General features: G+C 50.7%; 1 protein-coding gene across 2 annotated transcripts; it reads left to right on the top strand.

Annotated features, from left to right (window-relative positions):
• The first annotated feature begins 431 nt into the window (after positions 1-431).
• GATA5 (GATA binding protein 5) lies at positions 432-12,989 on the top strand. 2 transcript variants are annotated; one of them, XM_066198796.1, is made up of 7 exons: positions 432-775; positions 1,444-2,043; positions 4,118-4,284; positions 9,732-9,857; positions 10,814-10,901; positions 11,389-11,507; positions 12,509-12,989. In XM_066198796.1, the coding sequence occupies exons 2-7, from the start codon at positions 1,524-1,526 to the stop codon at positions 12,662-12,664; spliced, it is 1,176 nt and encodes a 391-aa protein (XP_066054893.1). In that variant the 5' UTR covers positions 432-775; positions 1,444-1,523; the 3' UTR covers positions 12,665-12,989. The 2 variants fall into 2 exon arrangements, with proteins under 2 accessions (XP_066054893.1, XP_066054894.1); XM_066198797.1 differs by lacking the exon at positions 432-775 and having other exon boundaries at positions 790-2,043.
• The last annotated feature ends 728 nt before the right edge of the window (positions 12,990-13,717 follow it).

The following is a 13,717-nucleotide window of genomic DNA, read 5'->3' as shown; positions in this document are numbered from 1 at the left end:
GGCGGGCCGGGGGCAGCCCCTTCCCCGTAAGGATGGGGTTTATGTCAAAACAGAACCGGAGCTCTAGCTCGGAGCAGAAAACCACCCGCTCTCATCCTCGGCTCCCAGATCCCCGCCGGGAAGTTTTCGGTGGTTTTCCCCAGCATCTCCCTGCGGCCCGGGGCGGGAGGGGGGCCTTCACCTCCAGATGGGGTGCGGGAGCGAACCCCAAAAACGCAGCGGGGCCCTCAAAGGAGGGAGCCACCCCCAGCCCTCCGCGGGGGCGGCCGGCGGGCCCGGGGCGGTGCGGGGCGCTCTGGGGGCCGCATCCTGCCCGCGCTGCGCCCGGCCCCGCCGCCCCGCGCCAGGGGGAGGCTGCGGGCGCGTCCCCCCCCGCCCGGAGCGAAGCCGGCGGGACTTATCCCGTCCCCCCGTGCCGGGAGGCGCCCAATCCCGGCCGGGACCGGGGCTGCCCCGCCGACCGTCACGTGGGCCGGCCCGCACCGGGGCCGCCGTAAAGAGCCCGAGCCAGAGCCACAGCCGCCACTTCCCCGCCGCGCGCAGCCAGGGACGCACCCACGGGAGACAGGGAGGCGACAGAGGGGACACTCGGGGAAGGGCAGCTCCTCTATTCCAGGGGGCCCTGCCGGTTCGGTTTTTCTCCTGCCTTCTCCGTGAACTTCATTGTATTTTTTTTTAATTATTATTTTTATTTTCCTGGGATTTCCCTGGATGGTCTGAGCACAGCTCCATGCCCCCACAGCCATGCCCGGCTCCGATCCCGGGACGCTGCCATGTGAGTACCTGTGTGGGAGGAGCGGGCCAGGGTGGGATGCTCTTGCGGACTTGGGCGGCTGCAGCCCCCCGTCCGCACGGAGAGGCCTGCCCGAGGGTTATTGCGCTTTTTAACAGGAAAGCCGCAGCGCTGGTGACTGGGGGACACCGGGGATGCTCCCGGTCCTGGATCTCTGCCCAGATCCGCCGGGACCCCGCTCCCGCAGGGAACCCGAGGGGCCGCAGCCGGCCGCGTCCTCGCCAACAAGGCCCTGAGCTGTGCTCCAGAGCCTGCGTTAGGGGAAAGAAGAAGAAGGAAAAAAAAAAATTTAAAAAAAAAAAAAAAAAAAAAAAAAAAAAAAAAAAAAAAAAAAAAAGAAGACAGGAAGGGAAATACTACTGGGGGGGAAAAAAAAAATTGTTGGAGTGTCTTTCCGGCCCGTTGAAGGTGCCCAGGCGGGCGGCGGGGAGGGGGAAGGTGCCGGAGGGGTCGCTGCCCATTCCAAGGAGGTTAATTCTCACCGTGGCTCAGAGGAAAGGGAAACAGAGGAAAACAGAACAAAGGGGAAAAAAAATTACAAATTTCAGGTCCTGCTTGAGGCAAGGAAGAGGCGTTTTCAGCGCGGGAAAGGCCGTCGGGTGCCCGGTGTGTGCGGGGTCTCAGCTCGCTGCTCTCGGTTCTCCCTCCAGGTTCCTCTGAGTGAGCCCCTCGGCACCGCCGGGCCGCAGCCGGCCGGGCCCTGAGCAGCCGCCGCCGCTGAGGACGGAACATGTATCAGGGTCTGGCCCTCACTCCCAACCATGGCCAGTCGGCTTATTCCCACGACTCTAGCAACTTCCTCCACTCGTCGGCCGGCTCGCCCGTCTACGTGCCCACCACCCGGGTGCCCTCCGTCCTCCAGACGCTGCCCTACCTGCAAGGCTGCGAGCCGCACCAGAGCCACCTCGGCAACCCCCCGGGCTGGGGGCAGAGCGGCGGCGAGGCCGCGGCTTTCAACGCCGGCAGCCCCCACCCGCCGTCGGGCTTCTCGTACTCGCACAGCCCGCCGGGCAGCAGCCCCTCGGGCCGCGACGGCGCCTACCAGGGGCCCCTGCTGCTGGGCGGCGGGGGCCGGGAGCAGTACGGCAACGCCTTGGTGCGCTCCGTTAACGGGTCCTACTCCAGCCCCTACCCCGCCTACGTGACCCCCGAGATACCGCCTTCCTGGACGGCCGGACACTTTGAGAGCAGCGTGCTGCACAGTCTGCAGACGAGGCAGGCGGCCTTGCCCGGCCGCAGGTCCACTTTCGGTAGGTCGCCGCCTCCCTTCAGAGAGGTTTCGGGGCGCCGGGTGGGAGCCATCCCCATCCCAATCCCATAGCCCATCCCAATCCCATACCCCAACCCCTCAGTGTCGGTGGCGCGGCCCCGGGATGAGCTGTCCCGCTGGCAGCCCCGGCGGGAGAGGAGAGGATGATTGTATCCAGGGATGGGGATATGATCCGGGAATGGGGTATGTGCGGCTGACCCTGGACAGAGGTGGGATAAAGGAGGGGGGTGCGTGTGTGACAAGAAAGGCAAAGACCACGTTTCAAAGCAGAGCAATTCCCCCGGAGGACAGAGGAGCAGAGGCCGTTCAACCCCTTCCCTCCCCACCCCACCACCACCCCCTCGATATCTGCTTCCCACAATATCGACTTTGTGCCTGTGCTTCAATACTTACCCTTGTGTTTAAATTAGCGGGGCAGATTTATAGCTCCCTCCCTTTTAAGTAATTTATTGTGGTAAATTAGTTTATATTTGAACAGACTCTCGGTCTCCTCATTTGCCTTCGCCCAAACAGGTCCGCAGCTGCGTTGCTCTGCGGCCTTTGGGGAGACACCGAAAGGCGCTCAGGCGTTGAACAATAAACTTCAATTCCTTTGCACCCACACCGAGAGTCCCTTTAAACCAAGCTCTGAGCAAATAAAGTTTTGGGCTTGATTTAACAGGACTCTTCGTGCGCGGGGTTTATAACCCCGGGGGCACTCCACCAGCCTCCTCCGGCTGTGGTTTGCAAAGTCCTTTAAAAGCCACTTCAAGATCTCAGCCGCGTTATCATCTTTACTGCGGTGAACCGAATTATCTTATCTTCACCCCAAGAACAAAGTTAAAGCAGGGAAGCAGTCCCCTCGCCACCGAGCTCCCTCCCCGGCTCGGCTTTTCCTCCCACGCCGGAGGTGCTGGGCAGCGGTTTCTTTCCAGGGTTTTTTCTTTGTGAAAATCCTTCGCATTTTGCGGGAAAGGATCGTCCTGCTGAGGGGGGTGATACCTCAGAAAATCTCTTCTGCACTTTGAATTCGGTGCTTTAGGATCCAGGATAGTGGCTGCAGTCCTCTCTGCCGTTTATTTTTGCTCTTAGAGAGTGTAAACTCTCTCAAGTAGCTGAAACCATTCTTTCTTCTTCCCCCCTCCCCCCTTTTTTTTTAATTCAGTGATTTACTGCAATATATCTTTTTTTGCCTCTTCTCTTTACATTTTATTTCTATTTTCCATTTCCCCCCTTTTAAAGTTTTGCTCTTTTTACTTTCAGTTGCATCATTATTAATCCGATTAAAGATTAAAAAAAAATTAAATTAAAAGCGAATTTTCCTCGTAAGAAAAGAACAAGAAGAAAAAGTTCTTTTTTAGAACACGGAGGAAAGCGGTAGGAGGAGAAAGATCGACTCTCGATTGAGAGGTGTCCCGGTTTCGCTCCGGGCTGCCCGTTTGCCGCTGAGCCGTGCTCGGGGCAGGGATGGACCGCGGACGGTGCTCCGCGGCTCCTTCCCTGATTTTTTCTCTTTTCCCGGGGACAGAAAAATTGAGGAAGAGCCTCTCTAGCAGGAACTTGGGCCGCGGGCGGCCGGTGATGCTCTCCGGGGGAGCCCGGGCTGCCGCGGGTGCCAGCCCGGCATCTCTCGGCGGGCAGCTCAGAGTCTTCCCCAGCCAAGCCGCCTCTCCCGGCCAGCGGCTGGGTGTGTTTTGTGATGGAAATCAGGAAAATCGCCCCATTTTGCCGCCTCTCCCATTTATTTTTGTATCCCGGGATAAAATCGCACTCTCCCGCTGATGACCCTGCGCCTCCCCATCCCAGGGATACGGACCCAGGCACGTTCAGCCCTTTGGCGTCTTTCGGGGAAGGGATGGGGCAATAGGCGGTCTTTAGACAAAATATTAAAAGATTAGGATTCAGAGGAAATTAAGGGGTTTGGGTCACACTTTTAGGGTGGAGGTAAGCCCCCTCCGGACAGGGATTTCCCCTATTATTGGGGCACAGAGGATTGGAGACCCTCTCCCGCGGGATCCCCGGGGACATCCCGGTGCGCTGGGGATGGCTCCTGACCCTCACATCCTTTATTGCAGAGTACCTGGAGGAGTTCCCCGGGGACGGCCGGGAATGCGTGAACTGCGGAGCCATGTCCACCCCGCTCTGGAGGAAGGACGGCACCGGGCACTACCTGTGCAACGCCTGCGGGCTCTACCACAAAATGAACGGCATCAACCGGCCGCTCAAGCCGCAGAAGAGGCTGGTAAGAGAGGGAAACGCCGCCGGGATCCCCTGCTCCACCCGGGATTGGCTGGAGGGCAGGAGCTGGGTGCCTGTTGGGGTCTCTGTACTTGTTTTAGGGTCTGTTTGAACCCCTGTCCACCCACAGATTAAATTCCAGGACAGCCTTGTTCCAGCACAGAACGGGCTGGGGTCAGGGGGAATGGGATGAAGCCAGAGGGGTTTCTGTCCTGGCACAAGTGGGAGACAGGGCTGAAGGGGCTGGAGGGGTCCCAGGGCTGCACCAGAGCTGAGCAGGAACAATCATTCTTGCCTGTGGTTAGGACCCTGTGGACTTCCCCTGGCTCTGTTTCTGCAGTGCGTAGTTGACAGTTTTACTCTGCATTCTGTTGTTATTATTATTATTATTATTATTATTATTATTATTATTGCTATTATTTCCTAGTTCTCCATGCAGATAGACACGGTCTAGGCAGAGCAGTTGAACAGGAGGCAGGGCTGGTCCTGAGCTGGCCCAGTGGGTTTGTGGCTGCTTACAATGGGAGCAGGATGGGGCCCTGCTCCCCACCTCCTTCACTCTCCCTAAGGGGAAAATTTGGGGTTCAGCAGCTCCCAGTTTCCCTGCTGGTTAAAGCATTAATTCCCTTTGTCAATGTAATATTTGGCTTCCTCCAATCGGGATCCCATGGTGAGAGAGGAAAGGCACAACCTTTTTTTATTTTTTTTTGTGGAGTGGCTTTGGGATGTTTAAATTTGGTGGTAACAGTTTTGGTTTTAGAGCTTGTCATCAGACACCGTCATTACAAACAGGATGTTTGTTGGAGCCGTGCTGGGGAACAGCTGGGAGCTCCTTGGGCTTTCACTAGGCGTGTATTCCTGCAGTTATTTTTTTGTATTGCAAAATAAATTATTAGCAATAACCCGAAAGTGACAAGTTTTCTGTGCATGAAAATCAGTCAGGAGAAAAGAAAAAGATGAGATTGAGCAAGATGTTTCATACTGATTCCAACCCTCGGAAATGTAGCTCTGGATTTGCAAAATTAAATGAGTAGTATCTCGGTGGAAAATCCCCCTGTTTTGTTCAGCGCATTAAAACCAAGCCATTTGTGTGAAACATTCAGCATTATCCAAAAGTAGTTGCCCATCTCTCCAAAATCCTTCTGTCTCCTTAAACGTGATGACATTAAATCTGAACCCCCGGTCGCTGCTGTGCTGCAAATCTCAGAGCTACGCTGCTGATTTCTTCAGAGCAAACACGACCCCTGCATAGGGAGAGGTGCAAACCAGCTCAAATCCAACCCGGCATTTCAGACTGGCATCCAAACGTGTCACTGGATTAATTTCTAGGGGATTTTTGGGCAGCTTTTCCCTGAGAGACTTGGAGACATCTCGCTGCTATTCCATGTTTTATTTCAGCACATGGGAATAGAGACAGCCGTGCATTGCCTGAACCTTGCCTGAGCCTCATCTGTAGCACCCATCAGGCATTTTTCAACAAATATTTCAACAAAGTTTTCTGATGGAAAAAGCTTGTTTGCAGAATTAAGACCTTTTCCCAGGGATGAGCAAATATAGTTGGGAATTACTGAAGTACTTCCAAACTTTTTTATTATTTTGGAAGTAAATACAACAATGATAAAGCTTAAATGAAAGAGCTGATTCTTGTCCAGGGGAAGCACTTTGCTAGGGTTGAAAGATTTGAGGAGATTTTGGTTTATGGATTAGAAAAGGGGCTGCAATTTTGACTTTCCATTTAGACTTTAGAATGAAATATTTTGAAACCTTGAGTTTTCCCAAGGATGTGAAATGTCTTGTTGCACCAAGTGCTGCCCTTCTGGTAGAAGAGGGATCTGCTGATGATGGGCAAGAGGGTGCCAGCCCCGGGAGCAGAGCAGTGAATGCAGTTACTCTGTGGCTGTAGGAACAGTGAAATCAGTTTTCACAGTGCAGTGAAATGCAGACACAGGAAATAGAAATGATTGCTTTCATCCTTTACGTTACGACCTTTGTTCTGTACGTAGACACTGCGCTGGGAGTTATTCTGACTTCTGCTTTCACAAAGCAAAGTCCCCCAGAAGAGAACCCAGCACGGCCCAGATAACACTGCGGGAATGATGTCCCGCAGCTCAGCCTGCTCCTGCATGGCAGAGGGAGAACAGCAGTAGTGTAGTTTCCACTTCATTTTTTGTTTCCTTTTCTTTAATTGTGATATGGGCGACATCCTCTACACAGCAGGGACAACCACTCTGCTCCAGCCTGTGTCTGGATTCAAAAGGCTGTGGCTCTCAGCAGAAAGGGTTTATGTTAGAGGAGGATGGAGACAGCACTTCATTTTAGGCAGCACCTTTTCTGGCCAAAGTTTCTTGGTGTGTTTCACAATATGATGTCTGAGAGCTAATCTGAAAATCCGAATCACTTTGGTGAAGTTGAACAGCAGATACAATTCCCCCGATTAGGAGGGGTTCTGCTCTGCACAGGGGAGCTTGGGGGGCAGATGCAGTGGCTGTCCTGTGCTCAGCAGTTCCCACAACACCCAGAGCTGAGGGACTAACCTGGAGTTGAATTCTTCCAGCTTGGCTCAGAGAATATTTTTCCACCTCAGCCCAGGAGGAATTTTTTCATCCTGTCCTTTTTTGCAGTTGGCAATTCTCAGTGGGTTTGGTGACGCTTTTGGGGAAGGTGGGGATAGGATGTATCACAGCGCTGGGACAGTCTAATAGGATCCCAGAGACATCTCATGGTGTGTGCCTTGTTCTTCTTGCAGCTCCCTCATCCTCCAAGGTGCAGGTTTGCCCAGAGCCATAGTAACAAAGGCAAATCCCAGAGGATGCTGCTGCCTTTGGCTCTGAGCCTCTGAGTTCCCCACTTTCAGGAGCTGAGCCCAGATATTTCAACACACTTTGCTATAACTTCTTTCCTGTAAACCACAGGTCCCCCCAAATCTGTTGGAAATGAGGGCATAAAAGCATTGATTCAATCTGGGGGTTCAGTGCCTTTTTTTTTTTTTTCCTGTGAAACCCAGTGGTTTCTTTTTCACCTTTAAAGCAAAGTCCCTGACAGCTTTGTCTCCCTCAGAAGGACCTTCCCTGCTGGCTTTGAATTTTTTGGGCTTTCCAAGCAGCTCTCACATGCAGTTAATTCAATAGGCACCAACTCACCATTCCGTGAGCTTATCAGCAGCACTTGGCTGTCAAGCCAGGTCTGTGAAGAGTTTTTGTTTGAGTGTATGGTGCATTTGTATAAATAAACACTGAGCACAATGTTGAAGTCAACAACTTCCTAGACAAGGTCGGAATGGTACAAAGGCAGTGGGGTGGAGGCAGGCAGAAATGCATTTTCTTTCAAGAGAATTGCTGGGAAACCAGCAATAATGTATTGTACCCTCGTCCTTCAGCGAGTAATGGTAGCCTTGAGTGTGTCTTTCTTGCTAAGCTGGCAGGTTGTGGTGCAGGGGCAGGTTTTCCTGGGGTTTCTGAAGTTTAAATATTAATATTGGTGATGCAGGATGGTTTCTTCTCTCCCTGGCTGTGCGAGGAGGAGCCAGCCTGCAGAGTGACATTCAGGATGCCCAGAAGGCACTTGTCACTGTTCCAGCAGAAAGCCCACAAGCAGGTTGTGACACAGTGCTGGCAGGGTGGGCAGAGCTCTGGTGGGGCTGGTGTTGTCCTTGGGCCACCAGAGCCACAGGATTGTCACCTCTGTCACATCTGCAAGCTGCAGACAAAGCATCCTGTGAAACAGGGAGTGTGTCTCTCCCCGGCAGAGACCTGTGGTGGCCCAGAAAATTCGAGACTTTCCAAAGGGCTTTGGACTTGTCTTTCCCCATGTGCAGGCGAGGACAGATTGCAGCAGGCACAGTAATCCCAGGGTTCAGTGGCTCCAAATTCCCCTCCGTGCCCACAGCAGGAGCTGGACCTCAGAGTCCCTGAACCCTTCAGGTGCTCAGCACCTCTCTCTGCTCCTGTTGGAGCCAAGGCCCCTCGTGGTTGCAGGGAAGAGCAGCACAGCCTGGCAGCTGAAGGGCTCTAAAGGACCCCAGGATCTTGCTGTGACACCATGTCCCACATCAGGGACAAAGATTGCTGCCTCATCCTCTTGTGCCAGGCTTGTCAACTCACACTTTGGTGTATTATTATTTTTGCCTGGTTATTTCTTGCAAGCTGAATAATTCCCAAAGTGATGCCATTATTTGCAAATAGTTGCTGAGACCTCTTTGCTGAGCAACGAGTGAATCAAACCTAGGGCATGTCACTTGTGCCTCTTGAAATTCAAAGCTGATCTTTATTTGACTGCTAACCTTGTAAAAACATTTCATTTTTATTCCTCCTCTTCCCACCTCATTCGTTATATTGCTCAGTCAGGATATCAAGCAATAATGGAAAAATAAACAAGCAGGGAGTTCTTTATTGCTCCCATCACCTTTTGTCTGCCTTTGAGTGGATTCAAAGTGATTTTTCTGGTGGCTTAAGAACATATTTAGACACCTGAATGTGGAAAGCCTGAGATATTATTTATGCCACAGGTATCTTACACTTAGTGAGGTCTTTTAATAAAATAGTTTCAATACCTGGTGTTAAAAGACTCTCAAATGGAATGCCTATTGAGTTGACAAGTCTGTATAAAGAGAGATGTGAATTTTCCAGCGGCTTGCAGGGAAGTTGTCAGAAATTAGGTTGCTGCCTCTGCCAGAATATTTTCCTTCTCCATTTGGAATTATTAAGGTTCAAGAGCCAGCAATCACTGCACTCACAAAATATGTCATTAATTAATGCCTGCAGGGTATTTCTACAGCCTACAAGAGAACAAATTATCTGTGAGACTTGAAGAATAACCTCCCTGGTCTCATCATGGACCAGTTCAATTTGGTTCTGCTCAGTTCAGCCAATCGATTCCAGTTGTCTTAACCCAGAGATTAATTGGGATGTTTCTAACTTTAGTGGTAGTTCTGAGTGCAGGAAAACCGAAGAGTTCACTTAAAGCATGAGTTTTCTTCATGCATTTAAAGCCCAGCTGGCATTTTCTATCTCTTCCTCCATCTGAGTTGATGTCCTGGAGGGAAGTTCTCTAGGCTCTGAGTCCTGATCACTTCCAGCAGATTAGCTGGAAGTTTTTGAAAGGAGTTGCAAGGATATTTTCCAGGTTTATGAATCTCAAATAAATAAAATTTTAAAAAAATAATAAAAACAAACAAAAAAAAGAAACAAAAACAAAAAACAAACAAAAAAAAAAGAAACAAAAAAAAGCACCTCCAAATCAAAACAAATAAAAAGGCCCAAACCAAACAAACACTTGCAAATTAGAGTGATCTCATTTGAATGTAATTTCTTTGATCTGAATTTGGCTCTCACGCGTGTTTCGCATTTTCCGGGAATGCGGTGTACTTGGAGATTTCATTCTGATACGAAAGAAAATTTCCCATTTCATCCCTCCTGCATGGGCACTCACGTGTTTGTTTGCTTGTTTTTGAAGTCCTCCTCGAGACGTGCTGGCCTCTGTTGCACTAACTGCCACACCACCAACACCACCCTGTGGAGGAGGAACGCCGAGGGCGAGCCCGTCTGCAACGCCTGCGGCTTGTACATGAAGCTCCACGGGGTGAGGAGCACATCCACACCGGGAGGGACCCTCTGGGGTTTGGGATCACTGCCCTGCAGCTCTAGGATATCAGCTCTGGAAGGACCAGCCTCTAGACTGGGCCCAGAAGAGTCAAGAGCTGTACCACGGTCTATTGCTATACCGCAATCCTGTCTCCCTGGGCAGTTAAAAGCTCAGTCTACTGGGGTTCTCCAGGGTGAGGCTGAGGGCATGCTGGAATGCTCTCAGCTTGCCCAGAGATGTGGATGCTCCATCTCTGGAAGTGTCCAAGGCCAGGCTGGATGGGCTTTAGAGCAGCCTGGGATAGTGAAAAGTGGCCCTGCCCATGGTAGAGGAGCTAGAACTGCATCTGCTTAAAGCTGAAGTTTTAAGATCCCTTCCAACCCAAACCATCCTAGGATTCTGTGAAATGAAAGCTTACCAGGAGTAGCTGGAGGCTGAAGCTCCCCAAGCCCAGACTAAGATAAGGAGCATATTTCTTCTCTGTGTCCTAGTTAAGAATGGGTGAAGGAGGCTGAGGAGCCCACGTGGAGGCTGGTTGTTAACATTTACCCACAGAGGATGGGAGCTGTTGGTGACGTGTCCACCAGACAAAGAGGAGACTCCATCCCTCCATAAAGTCTGAAGCCTCTTTGCCCCATGCCCATTCCCTCTGAGCCCTGTAAGGCTCTCAGTCTGTCAGTGTAATTTAATAGGGCCCCGTCACAAAGGTCACTAATAAATCAGGAAAAGAAAAATAGGAAATAAAGGAAAAAACAAAATTTGTGGGAAAGCCTTAGCTGTTAACCTTATATATCTTCCAACCAAGGCCTGATGCAGAGAAAAATAGCTCTTAGTGAAGGACAAGGACTTTAGGTGTTTGCATGAGCTACAGCACAGAAATAAGATAGCAACACGCGTGGGAAGGAGCTGAGTAAAATACAATATTAATGATTTCAAACTTTATGAATGTCAAGGTACCACGACCTCTGGCCATGAAAAAGGAAAGCATCCAGACGAGGAAAAGGAAGCCTAAAAACATTACCAAAGGCAAAGCCTCAACAGGTACGGTGCTGTTATGATCCATCCCGGGGTCTTGGAGCACAGTTCACAATGTCTCCTCTTCTGGATGAAGTTATGATAATTAGAAAATAATTAGAATTTTTCCTTGGTGATTGCTTTAGATCTGGAGCCTGTATTTCTGCATTGGCCTCATGTGATAGGGAGATGCTCGGTGGGAAATCTCAGTGCTGTCATGTTCTTGTGAGGTTCCTCTGGGCTGTGGGCTCCAGTGCGGCAGTGCTCACGTTTGAGCAGATTTGGGCTAAATTGAGTAATGGGAAAAAAACACTGCCAGATTGTGAAAGGGTTGCATCTCCTCCATCAGCATCTTGACAGCCCAATTCAAAGTGTTTTCTGACACAGACGTGTGGTAGAAAGAAAACAGCAGAGTCCTGCTGTGAGATGTCATGGTTGCTGTTAAAATATAAATTCCTTTAAGAGCAGATTTGCACTTACATTGCTTCACTGCCCTCTACCCATTGTCTTCCAGGATCCACGACTTCGGCCACGAACTCCCCTTCTTCCATTACCAACTCAGACAGCACGGTCACTTTAAAGTCAGAGCCCAGCACAACCTCACAGTACCCCGGACAAACCATCGTGTCCCAGGTAAGGGACAGGACCCAGAGCCATCCCCTGCTGGGGTGGGTGATCCAAACATCTCCTCTGCTCTCCTGGAGGCCCTTGATGAGGTGAAGCAATTAATTCATTGCACTGTGGCCGCCAGCCTGGTGGACTCCCTCAGGCTGAGGAAAGCAGGGAGCATGAGCCAAGATGCTGTGGATGAGAAAAGTCTCCAGCCTGTTGGCTTCCCATGGGATCTCTTATTTTGCAGTGGAGAACTGCAGAATGTCCACGCTCTGCTGTGGCTTCTGTGCAGAGCTGAGTTTAATTCCCATCTCCCATCATGAAAGAACACTGTTGGGTTGATGGGATCAGCCCAGGGTGGAATCCTCTGTAGCTCCCAAGAAAAGGCTCCCTGAGCATGTGTTATCTGCAGCTTACAGCCCTGAGGTGTTTGGTGACCTCAGAGCTGTGATGCTGTCAGAGGCCTCACTTCTGTCCCAAGCCTTTCTTAGGGGCAGGTTGCTATTTCACCTTGATATAGGAAGAAAAAGGCTCTAAATCAACCCACAGATCAAATTTTTTGTGGCCCAACACTGTCTTAATGATCTAAGTCGTGTCCTGTCTAAGCTGGACATGTGTGCATGGAGGGGACGCTCAGTCCCAGCACCCAAGCTCTTGGTGCACTGGTTACACCATGTGGGATAGGGTTTTTTTTTTTTTGTTTGAAACCAAGAAATTGGGTTTGTGCTGTGCTTTGAAAAAACACACATGCACCTGACAATATCCAAACTATTCATTTACAAATATTTAGTCAATCAATAAATGCAGATGGGCCCTAGGATGCCTCCTCTCTGCATTGTGCTTGCAGGGGGTGCAGCACCCTCCCTGCCCAGCTCCGGACTGCTCCGAAGGGAGCTGTAGCAGTAGAGATAACTCACCCTGTGTGTTCACAATCCATCCTAGTCCTGGCTCTGCACTGTGACAACGGGCCAGTGGCTAATGACGGGTTTCCTAACGCCCCTCTGCTTCCCTCCCCGGGGCAGGCACAGAGCCAGCCGGACGAGGCGCTGGCCGGCGGCCATGGAGAGTTCAAGTTCGAACCCGAGGACTACAGCTTCTCCAGCAGCAGCATGGCCCCGCAGCCTGGGCTGACCGTGCCCCTCCGGCAGGACTCCTGGTGCGCCCTGGCCCTGGCCTAGGAACCCCCAGCCTCCAGCAGAGAGCCTCGGGACCAATGTTTTCAGCTGTCAGACCGGCAGGAGGATGAGCTGCCCCAGCGCCCCGGGACTGCGCAGGTGGAGCCGCAGCCACAGGACAGGTTTCTCTTGGAGGATGCCCGTGGAAAACGCCAGCTGGATGGGGCTGGGGTGACCCCACTGTGGCACCAGGCCCCTAAAAATCTCATCCTTCCCCAAAGAGACCCAGGGCTGCCTCCCCAAGGCCAGAACACCAGGACTGCCTCCGTTTTCCTGGGGAAAGCCTTCCTTCTCTGAGATGAAACCAGCAAATAAATGCATCCCAGAATCTATGTTTATTCGCAGTGATTTCTCCCTCCTATGACTCCACTGTGTGCAATTTACTCCACTTTCCAATAAAAGACTGTAAAAACATGGCACCAGATAACTTAATTTTATTAAAATGCAAGCTACGTGGCCTGCCTTACATTTTATTGGCCACAACAGGAAGAAAAGAAAAGAAAAAAAAAAAAGAATGGTTGTTTTAAACATTTACTGTTTTATATTAAAAATGATCATCTCTATAGAGTGTTAGCTTCTGAAGCGTTTTGCGTATCAACACTGAGCTGATGAGTCATACATTAAATAAACACGCTGCTCTTCCCTTTCCAGCTCCAAACAAAGAGGGTTTTATTATTATTTTAGGCAAACGACATGACAAAAGTGGTCAAAACCTCCCAATAATAAAAGAATACCAAAATGCTGGCTTTTTCTTTTGTATTTCCTGATTGGTTTTGATGCTGCCAAGTCTGAGCATTAGAAAATCAGAAGTTAGTCCTCCAAAACTTAAAAGAAAGGCTAGAGGGATTGAAAAAATAAGGTGTGTGTTGGAGGTGTAATTCTTTGAATCCAGTTTTGGGAATGTTTTGAGTGGAAGATTTCCAGCTTTCAGCCACGCAGAGTAGATTACTTTGAAATTATTTTAATGAAGGCCAGGTAGAAAACAATTTCTTGGAGCTGAGATGCATCAAAAAATCTTCAGTGATGCAAAACCCACGCCACGCTTCCAAAAGCTGG

The sequence above is a fragment of the Chamaea fasciata genome, unplaced genomic scaffold, assembly GCF_029207755.1.
Source record: "Chamaea fasciata isolate MVZ Bird 193981 ecotype frontalis unplaced genomic scaffold, bChaFas1.0.hap1 SCAF_17, whole genome shotgun sequence".
Classification (NCBI taxonomy): domain Eukaryota; kingdom Metazoa; phylum Chordata; class Aves; order Passeriformes; family Sylviidae; genus Chamaea; species Chamaea fasciata.
Note: the sequence above shows the minus strand (reverse complement) of the source record. Positions and strands in the feature narration are given on the sequence as shown.

Bases quoted from the DNA above. Each gene is read 5' to 3' on its own strand.
- GATA5 (XM_066198796.1), top strand. From the start codon at position 1,524: ATGTATCAGGGTCTGGCCCTCACTCCCAACCATGGCCAGTCGGCTTAT. The intron at 2,044-4,117 runs GTAGGTCGCCGC...CCTTTATTGCAG, and splicing joins CGGCCGCAGGTCCACTTTCG to AGTACCTGGAGGAGTTCCCC. The intron at 11,508-12,508 runs GTAAGGGACAGG...TCCCCGGGGCAG, and splicing joins GACAAACCATCGTGTCCCAG to GCACAGAGCCAGCCGGACGA.